The sequence below is a fragment of the Bufo gargarizans genome, chromosome 3 (assembly GCF_014858855.1).
Source record: "Bufo gargarizans isolate SCDJY-AF-19 chromosome 3, ASM1485885v1, whole genome shotgun sequence".
Taxonomy (NCBI): Eukaryota; Metazoa; Chordata; class Amphibia; order Anura; family Bufonidae; genus Bufo; species Bufo gargarizans.
Genome location: NC_058082.1, coordinates 560,739,220 through 560,754,767, shown reverse-complemented (window position 1 = coordinate 560,754,767; position 15,548 = coordinate 560,739,220). Strand labels below are relative to the sequence as shown.

General features: G+C 44.1%; 1 protein-coding gene across 1 annotated transcript in view; it reads left to right on the top strand.

Annotated features, from left to right (window-relative positions):
• Positions 1-15,548, top strand: part of LOC122932948 (cell surface glycoprotein CD200 receptor 1-B-like) — a 59,539-nt gene that overhangs the window by 30,935 nt on the left and 13,056 nt on the right. The window contains exon 3 of the mRNA XM_044287640.1: positions 7,712-7,966. Coding sequence (XP_044143575.1) covers positions 7,712-7,966 — 255 coding nt within the window. The remainder of the gene's footprint in view (positions 1-7,711; positions 7,967-15,548) is intronic.

The following is a 15,548-nucleotide window of genomic DNA, read 5'->3' as shown; positions in this document are numbered from 1 at the left end:
AACCTAATATCAATGGAACTATCTTCCTCCCTCTACTTCATAAAGGAGTGGGAGAAAGCTCTAGACGTAAAATTCTCCGGTAAAGAAACTCAGATTATTTTAAGTACTCCCAAAAGTATATCTAGATGTGTAACCATACAAGAGAACGCATACAAAGTCCTCACAAGGTGGTACTTAACCCCGGTAGGATTGAGCCTGATGTTTGAAGGCACTTCAAATAGTTGCTGGAGATGTCTTTCTGAAAAAGGATCCTTTTTACACATATGGTGGTCATGCCCCAAAATTAAAATATTTTGGGACCTGGTCTTTCAAATAATAAGAGATATTCTTGAATTAAGTGATGATCTACTTCCTAGTTGTCCAGGAACAGCTCTTCTGACTCTAATACCTAATCCTTTGGCAAACCTGAAACTATCCCTCCTGAGAGTTTTGCTGGCAGCGGCTAGGATACTAATTTGGCAAACAAATATACTAAAATTTGGCATCCCTGGACAGCTAGGAGAGATATCATGAACCCGCACCAACTCAAAGAGTTGGATATCTTGAGCTCTTAACACCTAAGGTCACAAAGTATTTTGTTAACATCACCACTGAAGTGATTTATACATATCACTGCCACTGCTTTACAACTGGTTGTAACCTACCCACTCTTTCCTTATTACCCTCCCTCTCCCCTCCCCCCCCCCTTGTTTTTTTGTGTCCTCAACAGTTTCATTGTTGGTTTACTTAGCTCATTTGAATACGCTTCCAATTTGTACTGATCAACGTGTTGCTTATATGAGAAAGACAGGTCTATACTCCAGGCCAAAATTATTTATTAAATCGTGGACTCTGCTCGCTTGCACTATGCTGGGGTCTATTCTGGTCTTAGTTATGCTAATCCACTGGATAGTTCTCTTTGCCACTTATTAAAGTTCCACACGTGTATGAGGGTAGTTTTTCTCATTTATGCTATACGCTATTGCCCTTCTATTGAATATAATTATTTGCATCAGATCTCTTTCTTTTTTTATAATCATTGTAGCATTGTACAATATTGTTTTGTATACATTGTCTGTATTATTTTATTACATGTTAATAAAAAGATTTTAAAAAGAAATGTCATTGTCTGCCTGTTACCGGTAGCATCCCACCTGCCTCCTTTTTAATCTGCAAACGATTTGGTCATAATTGGTTGAAAAATAATCGCATACATCATGATGGAGATGCCTTAATGAGGCCTGCTTATTATCATATTAACTATTTTAATCGCATGGTAATACCTACAACACAAATTCATACCTACGGTATCACCAATCTGACCACCAAAAGGAAGGTGTGTGTATGGAATCCTTGTGACAGGGCCGGCCGCCTGGGATGACAGACCGGAGAGTGGTGCCTCCAGCGGCGGATGCCCCCAACCAGGCTGCAGGGCATCCGGGACTCGTGCCGGCTGGGAGGCAAGCACTGCTGTTTTGCTACGGGGAGGCTGGGACCAGGGCCGGAAAATCCGACGGAGCTACTCACTGAGGCCACTGCACGCTGTGGGAAGGATCCGGAAGAGCCGGAAGTGACGTCGCGCTTGACGTCGCATTACCTGCACGAGACGAACGTCGGGGTAAGGCACGAAACGACCGCCCTCAGACTCCCGGCCCCCGGGTATAAGTAGTGGAGGCAGCCCCTCCCACAACTACAGGCTGTGAACAGCCTTCACTATATGTTGTGGAGGTTTTGGAGCACCATGAGGCGCCGAGAGCAGTGGAACCAAATTGCGTCTTCTGCAGGTCGAGTACTGAACATTTGGGTGAATAGCCACCATTCTGGAAAATACCTTTAAGTCTCACTGAATAAAACAGTAAAATTATTTGTTCGCAGCCCCTGTGGGTTATCCCTTCTTTTGTTTACCAGTCCTGGACTCAGGATTGGCAGCAGCACAATAGTCACATTACTTGCCACTACCAGCCCCTTGTAGTGCCCTGGAGCAAGAATACTTTGGACAATGGAGATTTGAAGATATTTGCCCTTATTGCTACAATGTAAGGCCTTCAACTCACTACTTTATTGATTTATGCTGTTGTGTGCACTTATACTGTTCCTCAGGGCTCAGTACTAGGTCCTCTACTCTTCTCCCTCTATACAACCCCCATCGGACAGACTATCAGTAAATTTGGTGACGACACCCAAGCGTACACTTCATCCCCTGACATCACCCCTGCTTTACTCCAGTAATTGTCTGGCAGCTGTCTCTAACATCATGTGCTCTCTGTATCTAAAACTGAACCTATCAAAAACTGAACTTCTTGTCTTTCCCCCATCTACTAAGTACTAATTCACCTAAACTTGATATTTCAATTTCAGTCTGCAGCACTATCATAACTCCAAAATTATTTGCATATGCCCATGAAGGCATTGAACCTATCTTGCCCCAGGTGAAAACATTAAAACTTCACTTTTATTATTGATAGGATTAAATGTTTGCTTTGAACCTTTATTTAATTTTAAATGACGAACCAAAACACATAGAAACATTAAAAATACAGCGACCACTCTACTGTGCTGTCAGATACTACTCAGTGATCAAGGGAGAGAGAAAGTGTGCTGACTCTCACCCCGTCACATCCAGGCAGTTTGCTGCCTTAATACCGCTTGCGGCTGCACCTGCTGTAAGGATGATTTTTGGGAACTGAAATCTTTCATCCCATTCAGTATGCCGCACAAGAACAATACCATATGTTATCTGATTGCATCTATCGATTTGCTGGTGCACTCAGTAAGCGGTCTATTCACGGTATTGATGCCGTGTCTCACAACTAGACTACTCTAGCTTTGATAAGTAGACCAGCCAGGCTACTACTAGCTAGTTCACAGTGAGAGTCGATTGCTGACCTAAAACCTGAGTGTGCCCCCAACATGTTTCGCCAGATAACTGGCTTCTTCAGGGGATTTGGGCAGCAATCAAGTTTGGTCCCGTTATGAATAACTATCATAACTCCTGTGCAACATGCCCGCTGTCTCGGGGCCACATTTGACTCTGATCTTTCCTTTGTTCCCCATATTCAATCACTTACACGCTCTTGTCGTCTGCACCTCAAGAATATTGCCAGAATGTGCCCTTTTCTAACGGTGGAAACGGCAAAAATTCTTCTTGTTGCCTTGATTCATTCTTGTCTTGACTACTGCAACGCATTACCAATCGGTCTCCCTCTCACTAAACTCTCCCCCTTTCATCTATCGATCCAACCGCTACACTGATGCTACTAGTCTGTGCCAGTCACTTCACTGGTTGCCCATCCACCACAGAATACAGTTCAAACTTCTCACCCACAAAGCTCTCCACAGTGCTGCACCTCCATACATATCCTCCCTCATCTCCATCTACCACACTACTCGTGCTCACCGTTCTGTTAGCGACCTAAGATTAATAACCTCCATAATTCGTACCTCTCACTCCCGTCTTTAAGACTTTTCTCGAGCTGCACCTACTCTCTGGAATACTCTGCCCCGGAATACTAAGTCAATCCACAACTTCTCCACCTTCAAACGTGCCTTAAAAACACAAATTTTCAGGCAGGCTTATAAAAGTGAACCTTGCTGTTCACTTTGTGCGTTCGCGATTCGCCAAACATGCGAACATATGATGATATTTGTGCCCGCCAGATTCTTTTACATTGTGAAGAACTTTGACCCATGACACATCCATCAGGTGGTACAGGACAGCCAATTCAGACGTTTCAGCACATGGACATACCCCCTCCCTTATAAATAAACCCGATCTGGCCGCCATTTCACATTCAGTGTTTTGTCAGTGTAGGGAGAGGTTGCGGTGTGGAGCAGGGACAGGCTGTTAGGGACACCGAACGCTAGCTAATAGGGCCACAAAAGTCCTTTTAAGGACTGGTATAGGTGTGCTATCGATAGGTGTGATATACTGAGGGGTGTAATATACTTATAATATACCTTCTAACATAGAAATATAGTGGATTTGTATTGTGCAGCAGTTGTGTGCGGTTCTGCTGCGTTACCGCAGCTAGCCAGAGTGACAAACGCTATTGGAACAAATCATTTCTACTATTGTGATTTACCAGTTGCCCCCCCAAAAAATTTATTGAAGCAGGGGTGTTACCGTATTTTTCGCCCTATAAGACGCACCGGCCCATAAGACGCACCTAGGTTTTTGGGGAGGAAAATAAGAAAAAAAATATTTTTAACCAAAAGGTCTGCTGTGTGTTTGGTGGGTTTGGAACTAATGGTGGTCTGTGGATGGCACTATTACTGGGGATCTGTGGATGACTGACACTGTTATGGGGGGGGATCTGTGGATGACTGACACTGTTATGGGGGGGATCTGTGGATGACGGACACTGTTATGGGGGGGATCTGTGGATGACGGACACTGTTATGGGGGATCTGTGGATGACGGACACTGTTATGGGGGGATCTGTGGATGACGGACACTGTTATGGGGGGGATCTGTGGATGACGGACACTGTTATAGGGGGGATCTGTGGATGATGGACACTGTTATAGGGGCGATCTGTGGATGACGGACACTGTTATGGGGGGGATCAGTGGATGACAGACACTGTTATGGGGGGATCTGTGGATGACGGACCTTTATGGGGGGATCTGTGGATGACGGACACTGTTATAGGGGGGATCTGTGGATGACGGACACTGTTATGGGGGGGATCAGTGGATGACAGACACTGTTATGGGGGGATCTGTGGATGACGGACCTTTATGGGGGGATCTGTGGATGATGGACACTGTTATGGGGGGATCTGTGGCTTGCACTGTTACAGGGGGGGGGATCTGTGGCTGACACTGGTACAGGGGGGATCTGTGGATGGCACTGTTACAGGGGGATCTGTGGATGGCACTGTTATGGGCTGGGGGGGGATCTGTGGGTGGCACTGTTATATACCTCTATGTGCCATCCACAGACCCCCCCCAGCCCATAACAGTATAACAGTGCCATTCACAGATCTCCCCCCCCCCCCGTAACAGTGCTATCCACAGATCGCAATCCGAACGCCCGCCCGCCCGCCGCCGCCATACAAATATAAGATGTAATATTGAATTAATAGTTATTAAACATGCCCCCCAACTTCTATTACTACCTTACATCCTAATCGCTTCTGTAAAATTCAGGCAGGCGGCCCGGACGGCTCACTGACGTCTCACTGACGTCACTTGCCTGCGCCGCCTACTTCATTCATGAAGTAGGCGGCGCAGGCACGTGACACGAGTTACGCTGCCGCCCGCCCGGCCTGAATTCTACAGAAGCATTAGGATGTAAGGTAGTAATAGCAGTTGGGGGGCATGTTTAATAACTATTACCGGTACTTGAATATGAGATCTTATATTAGTATACCGGCGGGGCGGTGCTATACTACACTGACTGCACCGCCCCGCCGCTATTGCCGGCCCCCAGCTCCTCCTCCCAGTCCCTCCCCGAGTCCCCGCTCTGCTCATACATCGCTGCCAGCGATGTAAAACTGGCAGCATTCGCCCCATAAGACGCAGGGGCATTTCTCCCCCATTTTGGGGGAAGAAAAAGTGCGTCTTATGGGGCGAAAAATACGGTATATACACCAATAATATACTTTCTATATAGTGCATTTAGGTAGTGCAGCATTTGTCTGCGATTTTGCTGCGTTACCTCAGCTACAGATAGTGACAAACACTATTGGAACAAATAATTTTTACTGGTCCAAAAGGACATTTAGCGCAGCAGGGGAATCGTGACCGATAAGCGCACTCGCCTAGTTTGCGACACTGTGGACTACCTCACATTTCTAAAAATAAATGAGGCATGGATTTCGGAGGAATTCAACACATGTGACGAGTAGACAATGTTTGATTGAATTTCCTCATGCCAGCCCACAAATATCTGCCACCACCCAGAACAAATCATGGTCCCTGTCTTAGGTAAATACAGCGGCATAAAAGGCCTTTTATGTCCGTTGAATGCCTAATTTTTGGGGCCTGTACTGGCCGACAGTTACATATTTATCCTGTGACCGCCTAATGTCCCCTCCAGCCACAGAATCCTACAAAGTTGTGTGCTGTCAGGTGAATGCCTATTGGCTAATTTCTGGGGCCTGTACTGGGAAGTTCTCACAACAATACTTAGTGCACCAATCACTAATATCTCACGGAAAAAAAAAATCGCATCATTAGGGATTTTCACAATGGCACTTTTTTTTTAAACACTCGATCTGCATATACAGCGATTGTTCTAACATGCATGTGAAATGTAATCCAATACAGTGATCAGGAGTTCTTCCTCAACGTTGCGAAAATTGTTGCCAACCATCTTTTCTGATGGCATCCAACTTCGGTCTGGTGGAAACCAGTTGCTGTAGTAGGCCGTGCCTATTTTGCGTATGCAATTACACGAAAATTGCATTGCCGATATTGGCATTCAAGTCTATGGGGCCTGCACAGGTTGCATTCATGTTCGCGAACCGTCCCGGCCAATGTTCGGCCATCACTACCTAAAATGACGTTTCCCAGACTAAACCTCTGCCCCACCAACTTCTCTGGCCTAAACTCGATCATCTAGTAGTCCCAAACCCGAAGTGGATAGGTCAGCACCACTCCAGTCAGTTCGATAATGGCTCAAATCCTACTGATCACAATCAACTACCTTATGTGTCACCCCCACTTCCTCATAGATTGTAAGCTCTTGCGAGCAGGGGTCTGACTCCTAGTGTTTCAGTTGCATATTAGCCAGTTACTTTTGTTTTGTACATGAACCCTATGAATTTGTAAAGCGCTGTACGGGCACACGGCAGGGCGCAGTAGTAAAGGAATGCCATATGGTTTTTGGAAGGCAGATTTAGCTGAACTGGTTTTTAGAATTATGTGTTATAATTATACAGGGTGGCTGCATGGTCTTGCCATATCTTGCCCCATGGTCTTTGCTACTATTGATAAATTGCTAACTCAATTTTTGGTGGCCTTATCTGTCTGCTAGGTTCGCCACAGATACTTCATATCTGTGAGGAGGCCTGGCCCTCCCAAATGTGTACAGTGATCCCTCAAGTTACAATATTAATTTGTTCCAGGATGACCATTGTATGTTGAAACCATTGTAAGTTGAGTAATCTTTTCCAAAGCCCCAAAATGTCATCCAAGATAAGAGAAATTGTAGATTTAAAAAAAAAATAAGCAGAAAACCATAACAGATAAAACATATCCTTACATCTAACAGTCAGGGATAGCTGCTAACTTGTAATAATCCAGCTATTTTACCAGAGAAGTGACCTTGATTGGTTGGATCTGATTCTGAGACATTGTATGTTAAATTTACGATGGGTCAGAAAAGACCATTGTATGTTGAAAATATTGTATCCTGAGGCCATTGTATCTTGAGGGATCACTGTATATGTCCTATATTGCCACACAACTGACCTGCTGCTGGGTAGATTAGAGCAGTCTCCAACAGTCCATGAAGCTGCAATATTGAGATCTTATGAAGTCCTCAATACTCATGAAGAAGTGCTGCTTGATCTTCTGGATCCCATTTCTAATGTATAACAAGGCCCCCTCTGATATTATAGCATGCAATTATCGTGATCTACACTTCTACACTACCATCGATAGTCTTACCATAGCTGTTGTCTTATGATTGATCATTTGGTCATTGGGACCCCTCAGACACCAGGGCCCTGATCGGACTATTACCTCTTCATCTCTTTTTTTTTTCTTTTCTTTTAACTTTTAGTTAAACCTTTTTTATCAATGAAGACTGATGAAAATGGGAATCCGGAGTGCCGTGCAGTCGGTGGAAAACCAGCAGCAAATATTTCATGGACTCCAGAGTCTACAGATGACGTAAAGACAAGGAGTAATAGAGAATTGAACGGGACTACTACTGTGATCAGCTCATATAACACATCGAACAAAGACGTGACCTGCATAGTGTCTCACCCGACTTTTACAAGTCCTATGGAAAGACGCTTATCAAAACTTACACTGGGTTTGTATCCTTGGTTCCTCCACAATCCTGAAAATATATCCAATGCAAACGATAACTAAAGCTGAGAAATTATGGTTGTTCTCTCATAATTTATTGTACTTTTTTTAATGTCGGATTCTTTAGAAATGTTTGGACCCCACGCCTTGAAGTAATTTGGTAACTGGAGATAACTCTTTAACCTCTATTATTATTTTTCTATTTTATTTTTTATAAATTTGGGAAGACCCCAAAACATTGGGAAATAGAAAAGAGAATGCAAAGAGAAACTGTGCTGTAGTATAACAATGGCTGCTTAGTGCCGCCCCCTGCCGTGCTAAACACACGTTCTCACAATACACTGGCCGCAGGGCAGGCCAGCACCTCCAAGGCATAAAGGGCAAGCTCAGGCCATGTGCCCAATTTGGAGACCAAGAAGTTGAATAGGGCAGACCCATTAGTCAGTACGTGTAGGCGTGTGCACACATACTGCTCCACCATGTTGCTGAAATGCTGCCTCCTGCTAAGAAGTTCCGTATCAGCTGGTGGTGCTGGTTGTTGTGGCGTGCTGACAAAGCTTTTCCACATTTCGGCCATGCTAACCATGCCTTCTGAGGTGCTGGCGGTGCCCCAGCTGCGTTGGCGACTTATTCCTCCTCCTCCTCTGCCTTCACCTTGTGCTTCCACTGAGCCCCCGCTGTCAGGTGTGAATGCCATCAGTAGTGCATCTACCAGCGTGCGCTTGTACTCGCGCATCTTCCAATCACGCTCCAGTGATGGAATTAAGGACAGCACGTTGTTCTTGTAGTGAGGATCCAGCAGGGTGGCCATCCAATAATCAGCACTGGTTAGAATGTGGGCAACTCAGTGGTGGTTGCGAAGACACTGCAGGATGTAGTCGCTCATGTGCGCCAGGCTGCCCAGAGGCAATGACAAGCTGTCCTCTGTGGGAGATGTATCATCTGTGTCCTCTGTATCCCCCCAGCCATGCTCCATTGATGCCCATAAGCTGCTTTGGGTGCCACCCTGCTGTGAACACGGTTCCTCCTCCTCATCATCCTCCTCATCCTGCAGATCTGTGTCCTGGCTGGACAGTTGTGTACCTGGCCTCTGTTGGTGCAGGAACCCATCCTCTGAGCCTCTGAGTCACAAGTGGCTCAGAGGAACCCATCCTCTGAGCCACTTGTGAATGACTGGCCTGATAACCGTGGAAATGATCCCTCTTCCTCCTGTCCCACATCCTCTTCCATCATCGCCCGAAGTGTTTTTTCAAGGAGACATAGAAGTGGGATAGTAAGGCTGAGGACGGCGTCATCGGCACTGGCCATGTTGGTGGAGTACTCGAAACAGAACAACACGACACACACGTCCTGCATAGAGGCCCACTCATTGGTGGTAAAGTGGTGCTGTTCACCCGTGCGTGCTGCAGATGAAACTCCACTATGGCCTGCTGTTGCTCACAGAGTCTCTCCAGCATGTGCAAGGTGGAGTTCCACCTTGTGGGTATGCTGCATATGAGGCAGTGAGCGGGAAGGCCAAAGTTATGCTGCAACGCAGACAGGCGAGCATCAGCAGGGCGAGAATGCCAAAAGCATGCACAGAACAGTTCTGCAGCAGCTATGACATATCGGGGTAATTTTTCAGGAACATCTGCACTACCAGATTCAGCACATGCGCCAGGCAAGGGATGTGCGACAAGCCGGCTAGCCCCAGAGTTACTACGAGATTTCACCCGTTATCGCACACCACCAGGCCAGGCTTGAGGCTCAGCAGCACCAACTACTCATTGGTCTGTTGTTCCAATGCCCGTCCACACCTCCTGTGCGGTGTGGGGGTTTCCCCCCAAACAGTTGAGTTTCAAAACAGCCTGCTGTCGTTTCCCCCTGGCTGTGCTGAAGTTGGTGGTGAAGGTGTTATGCTGACTGGATGAGGAGGCGGTAGAGGAGGAAGCGAAGTAGGAGGAGGAGGCAACAGGAGGCAACGAGAAATGTCCTGCAATCCTCGGGGGCGGTAGGACATGCGCCAAACTGCTATCCGCCTCAGGCCCAGCCGCCACTGCATTTACCCAGTGTGCAGTTAGGGAGATATAACGTCCCTGACCATGCTTACTGGTCCACGTATTGGTAGTTATATGGACCTTGCCACAGATGGCGTTGCACAGTGCACACCTGATTTTGTCCGCCACTTGGTTACGCAGGGCAGGGATGGCTCACCTGGAAAAGTAGTGGCTGCTGGGAACCACGTTCTGTGGGACAGCCACCGCCATAAAGTTTTAAAAGTATCTGTCTCGACCAGATGGAATGACAGTATTTCAAAGGCCAGAAATTTTGAAATGCTGGCATTCAGGGCCAGGGATCGCTGGTGGGTAGGGGTGTACTTCCTCTTTCTCTCCAGCGTTTTGGGGATGGACAGCTGAACGCTTCCATGGGACAGAGTGGACATGCTGGGTGACGGTGGTGGAGGTGGTGGTGTTGCTGCCACATCCTCTGTTTCGGGGTGGCAGGTGCCACTGTCACTCTAGAGGGGGCGGGAGAGGCTGAGACTGCAGCAGAGGAGAAAGCAGGAGGAGCCAGACACCTTTCTTAGTTTTTGAGGTGTCTACTCCACTGCAGCTCCTGCTTTGCACTTAAATGCCTGGTCATGCAGGTTGTGCTCAGGTTGAGAACATTTATGCCTCGCTTCAGGCTCTGATTGCACAGCATGCAAACCACTCGCGTCTTGTCGTCAGCACATTGTCTGAAGAACTGCCACGCCAGGGAACTCCTTGGAGCTGGCTTTGGTGTGCCCGGTCCCTGGGTGAGGTGGGCAGTAGCAGGCATACTGGCTAGGGGATGGCCACTCTGCTTTTACACCCTGCTTCCTCTTTTGCTGTGCAGCTGGCGCTGTGTAACCAACACCTCTTCCTCCGAACTGCACACATCACTCGCATGACCTTGATTCCATGTGGGGTCAAGGACCTCATCATCCTCCACATCATCTTCCACCCACTCTTCACCCCTGCCCTCCGTGCCAGTCTGCACATGGCAGAAAGCCGCAGCAGTTGGCACCTGTGTTTCGTCACGGTTGTCCTCCCATGTCCACATCCGGAAACATAGGTGGTTGGGCATCAGTGCACTCAATCTCTTCCACTTCTGGGGCAGGGCTAGGTGGATGGCCCACGAAAACCCCGCCAGCAGAGTCATAAAAAAGCATAAGAGACTGCTGCATGACTTGGGGCTCAGACTGCTTGGCTGATTTGCAAGGGGGTGAGGCGAAAGACAGATGCCCATGGGCTGCAGGTGCCAACTCTGAGCTTTCAGGAGGGGACCAGGTGGGAGACAATGTGAAGGAACTGGAGGCACTGTCAGCCATCCAATCTACTATCGCCTGTACTTGTTCTGGCCTCACCATTCATACACCGTTATTTGGACCTACAAAATAACGCTGAACGTTCTGTCACCTACGTGCACCTGAGGAAGGTGTTTAATTTTGGTGTGTAGCTAGCACAGATAGACTACGTCCTCTCCCTGCAACAGGAGCTCCACCAACACCAGCAGCACCACGACCAGGGCCACCACTTTGAGGTCACCACTGAACTAACAGACAGATTAACTATATTAATTTCCCTGTCACGGATGCAGTGCCGGTGTACATGACACCAAAATTGGGGATATGTCATCCACCGAACTAACAGACGGATTAATTATAATAATTTCCCTGTCATGTATAAAGTGCACGTGTATCTCACACCAAAAATGCATATATGTCACCAGCCAAACTAACTAACTAACCCTAACCCTAACCTCAGAATAACTATATTAACCACTTCCAGACCGGGCGATTTACCCCCTTCCTGACCAGGCCTAATTTTGATAATCTGACATGTGTCACTTTATGTGGTAATGACTTTGGAACGCTTTTACTTATCCAAGTCATTAAGAAATTGTTTTCTTGTGACACATTGTACTTCTCGTTAATGGTAAATTTGAGTCAATATATTTTACCTTTATTTATAAAAAAAATCCAAAAGTTAATGAAAATTTGAAAAAATTCACTGTCTTCTAAATTAGAATCTCTCTGCTTTTAAGACAGATAGTGATTCCACATAAAATATTCATTCATTAACATCCCCTGTATGTCTACTTTATGTTGGCATCGTTTTAGTAATGTAATTTAATTTTTTTTAGGACGCTAGAAGGTTTAGAATAATTTTTACGAAAATTTCCAAAGTCAAGTTTTTTTTTAACCCCTTAAGGACTCAGCCCTATTTCACCTTAAGTACTTGGACATTTTTTGCAAATCTGACCAGTGTCACTGTAAGTGATGATAACTTTAAAACGCTTGGACTTATCCAGGCCATTCTGAGATAATTTTTTCGTCACATATTGTACTTCATGACACTGGTAAAATGAAGTAAAAAAATTCAAGTTTCCAAAATTTCCAAGTTTCAATTTCTCTAATTCTATAATACATAGTAATACCTCCCAAAATAGTTATTACTTCACATTCCCCATATGTCTACTTCATGTTTGGATCATTTTGGGAATGATATTTTATTTTTTGGGGGATGTTACAAGTTTAAAAGAAAATCTTGAAATTTTTCTGAAATTTTCAAAAACCCAATTTTTAGGGACCAGTTCAGGTCTGAAGTCACTTTGCGAGGCTTACATAATAGAAACCACCCAAAAATGACCCCATTCTAGAAACTACACTGCTGAAGGTATTCAAAACTGATTTTACAAATGTTGTTAACCCTTTAGGTGTTCCACAAGAATTAATGAAAAATAGAGATACAATTTCAAAATTTCACTTTTTTGTCAGATTTTCCATTTTAATAATTTTTTTCCAGTTACAAAGCAAGGGTTAACAGCCAGACCAAACTCAATATTTATGGCCCTGATTCTGTAGTTTACAGAACACCCCATATGTGGTCGGAAACTGCTGTACGCGCAGAAGGAAAGGAATGCCATACGGTTTTTGGAAGGCTGGTTTTGCTGGACGTTTTTTTTTGACACCATGTCCCATTTGAAGCCCCCCTGATGCACCCCTAGAGTAGAAACTCCCCCCAAAATTTTTCAACTACGGGATAGGGTGGCAGTTTTGTTGGTACTAGTTTAGGGTACATATGATTTTTGGTTGCTCTATATTACACTTTTTGTGAGGCAAGGTAACAAGAAATAGCTGTTTTGGCACCGTTTTTTTTTTTTTGTTATTTACAACATTCACCTGACAGGTTAGATCATGTGATATTTTTATAGATCAGGTTGTCATGGATGCGGCGATACCTAATATGTATACTTTTTTTTATTTATGTAAGTTTTACACAATGATTTCATTTTTGAAACAAAAAAAAATCATGTTTTAGTGTTTACATAGTCTGAGAGCCATAATGTTTTCAGTTTTTGGGCGATTACCTTGGGTAGGGTATGATTTTTGCGGGATGATATGACGGTTTTATTGGCACTATTTTGGGGTGCATATAATTTTTTGATCGCTTGCTATTACACTTTTTGTGATGTAAGGTGACAAAAAAATGGCTTTTTTACACAGTTTTTATTTTTATTTTTACGGTATTCACCTGAGGGGCTAGGTCATGTGATATTTTTATAGAGCAAGTTATTATGGACACTGCGATACTTAATTTGTATAATTTTTTTTTATTTATGTAAGTTTTACACAATGATTTCATTTTTGAAGCAAAAAAAAACATGTTTTAGTGTCTCCATATTCTGAGAGCCATAGTTTTTCAGTTTTTGGCCGATTATCCTAGGTAGGGTCTCATTTTTTGCGAGATGAGATGACGGTTTTATTGACACCATTTTGGGGTGCATAAGACTTTTTGATCGCTTGCTATTACACTTTTTGTGATGTAAGGTGACAAAAAATGGTTTATTTAGCACAGTTTTTATTTTTTATTTTTTACGGTGTTTATCTGAGGGGTTAGATCATTTGATATTTTTATAGAGCCGGTCGATACGGACGCAGCGATAGCTAATATGTATACTTTTTTTTATTTATGTAAGTTTTACACAATAATATCATTTTTGAAACAAAAAAATGATGTTTTAGTGTCTCCATATTCTGAGCCATAGTTTTTTATATTTTTTAGGCGATTGTCTCAGGTAGGGGCTCATTTTTTGCAGGATGAGGTGACGGTTAGATTGGTACTATTTTGGTGGGCAAACGCCTTTTTAACCACCTCCAGTCCGCCCATAGACTATAAACGTCCGGGAGGTGGTTCTCTATTTCTGAACGGACGTTCCAGAACATCCGTTCAGAAACTGCAGCTGCACGCTAATTGTGCAGCTGCTAATCGGGTTGCCCGCTGACAGCGACAGCAGGGCAACCCAGAGAGAAGGCAGGGACAGTGCCCAGGTGTCCCTGCCTTCTGGATCGCTGCATACACAGTGCTCACCGAGCGCTGTGTATGCAGAGCAGGAAGCACTATGCGCTTCCTGTTCCAGCCCGGCGGTCATGTGACCGCCGGGACCGGAGAGTGCAGGAGCTGTGTGAGGTCTTTCACAGACCTCGATCAGCCCTGCAATGAGGCTGTACAGCGCTGTATTGTGCTGTACAGCCTCTCTAGGGGGTGCATTTCTCCTGTAACTGGGGCTACTATGTCAGTAAATGTCGGTTGTATGACCTTATGGGGGACGAAAAGTGTAAAATAAAAAAATAAAGTGTTAAAAAAATAAAATAAAATAAAGGTTTCACATGTAAAAAAAAAAATCTCCAAGGAATATTTTATTTTTTTTAAAATAGAAAAAATAAAATAGACATATTTGGTCGGTTCTATAAATATATCACATAATCGACCCAGTCCAATAAACACCATTAAAAAAAAAATAACTGTCAAAAAAAGCTATTTTTGTCACCTTACAAATGGTACCAAGAAAACCGTCACCTTATCCCTCAAAAAATGAGCCCCTACATAAGAAAATCTATCAAAAAATAAAAAACTATAGCTCTTAGAACATGGAGACACTAAAACATTTTTTTGGTTTAAAAAATGCTATTATTGTGTTAAAGTGAAATAAATAAAAAAGAATACATATTAGGTATTGCCGCGTCCATAAAAACCAGCTCTATAAAAATATCACATGACCTAACCCCTCAGGTGAACACCGTAAAAAAAACGGTGTCAAAACAAGCTATTTTTGTCACCTTACATCACATAAAGTGCAACACCAAGTTATCAAAATGGCGTACGTCCCATAAAATGGTACCAATAAAACCGTCACCTCATCCCGCAAAAAATGAGCCCCTACATAAGAAAATCTCTCAAAAAATAAAAAAAAACTATAGCTCTCAGAACATGGACACATTAAAACATAATTTTTTGGTTTCAAAAATGCTATTGTGTAAAACTTTAATAAATAAGAAAAAGTATACATATTAGGTATCGCCACATCCGTAACAATCTGCTCTATGAAAATGTCACTTGACCAAACACCTCAGGTTAACACTGTAAAAATAAATAAATAAAAACTGTGCTTAAACAACAAAAAATTTTGGTCACCTTGCCGCATAAAGTGTTTTAATGAATGATCAAAAAATCATATGTACCCAAAGATAGTACTAATAAAACTGGCACCTTATCCCCTAGTTTCCAAAATGGGATCACTTC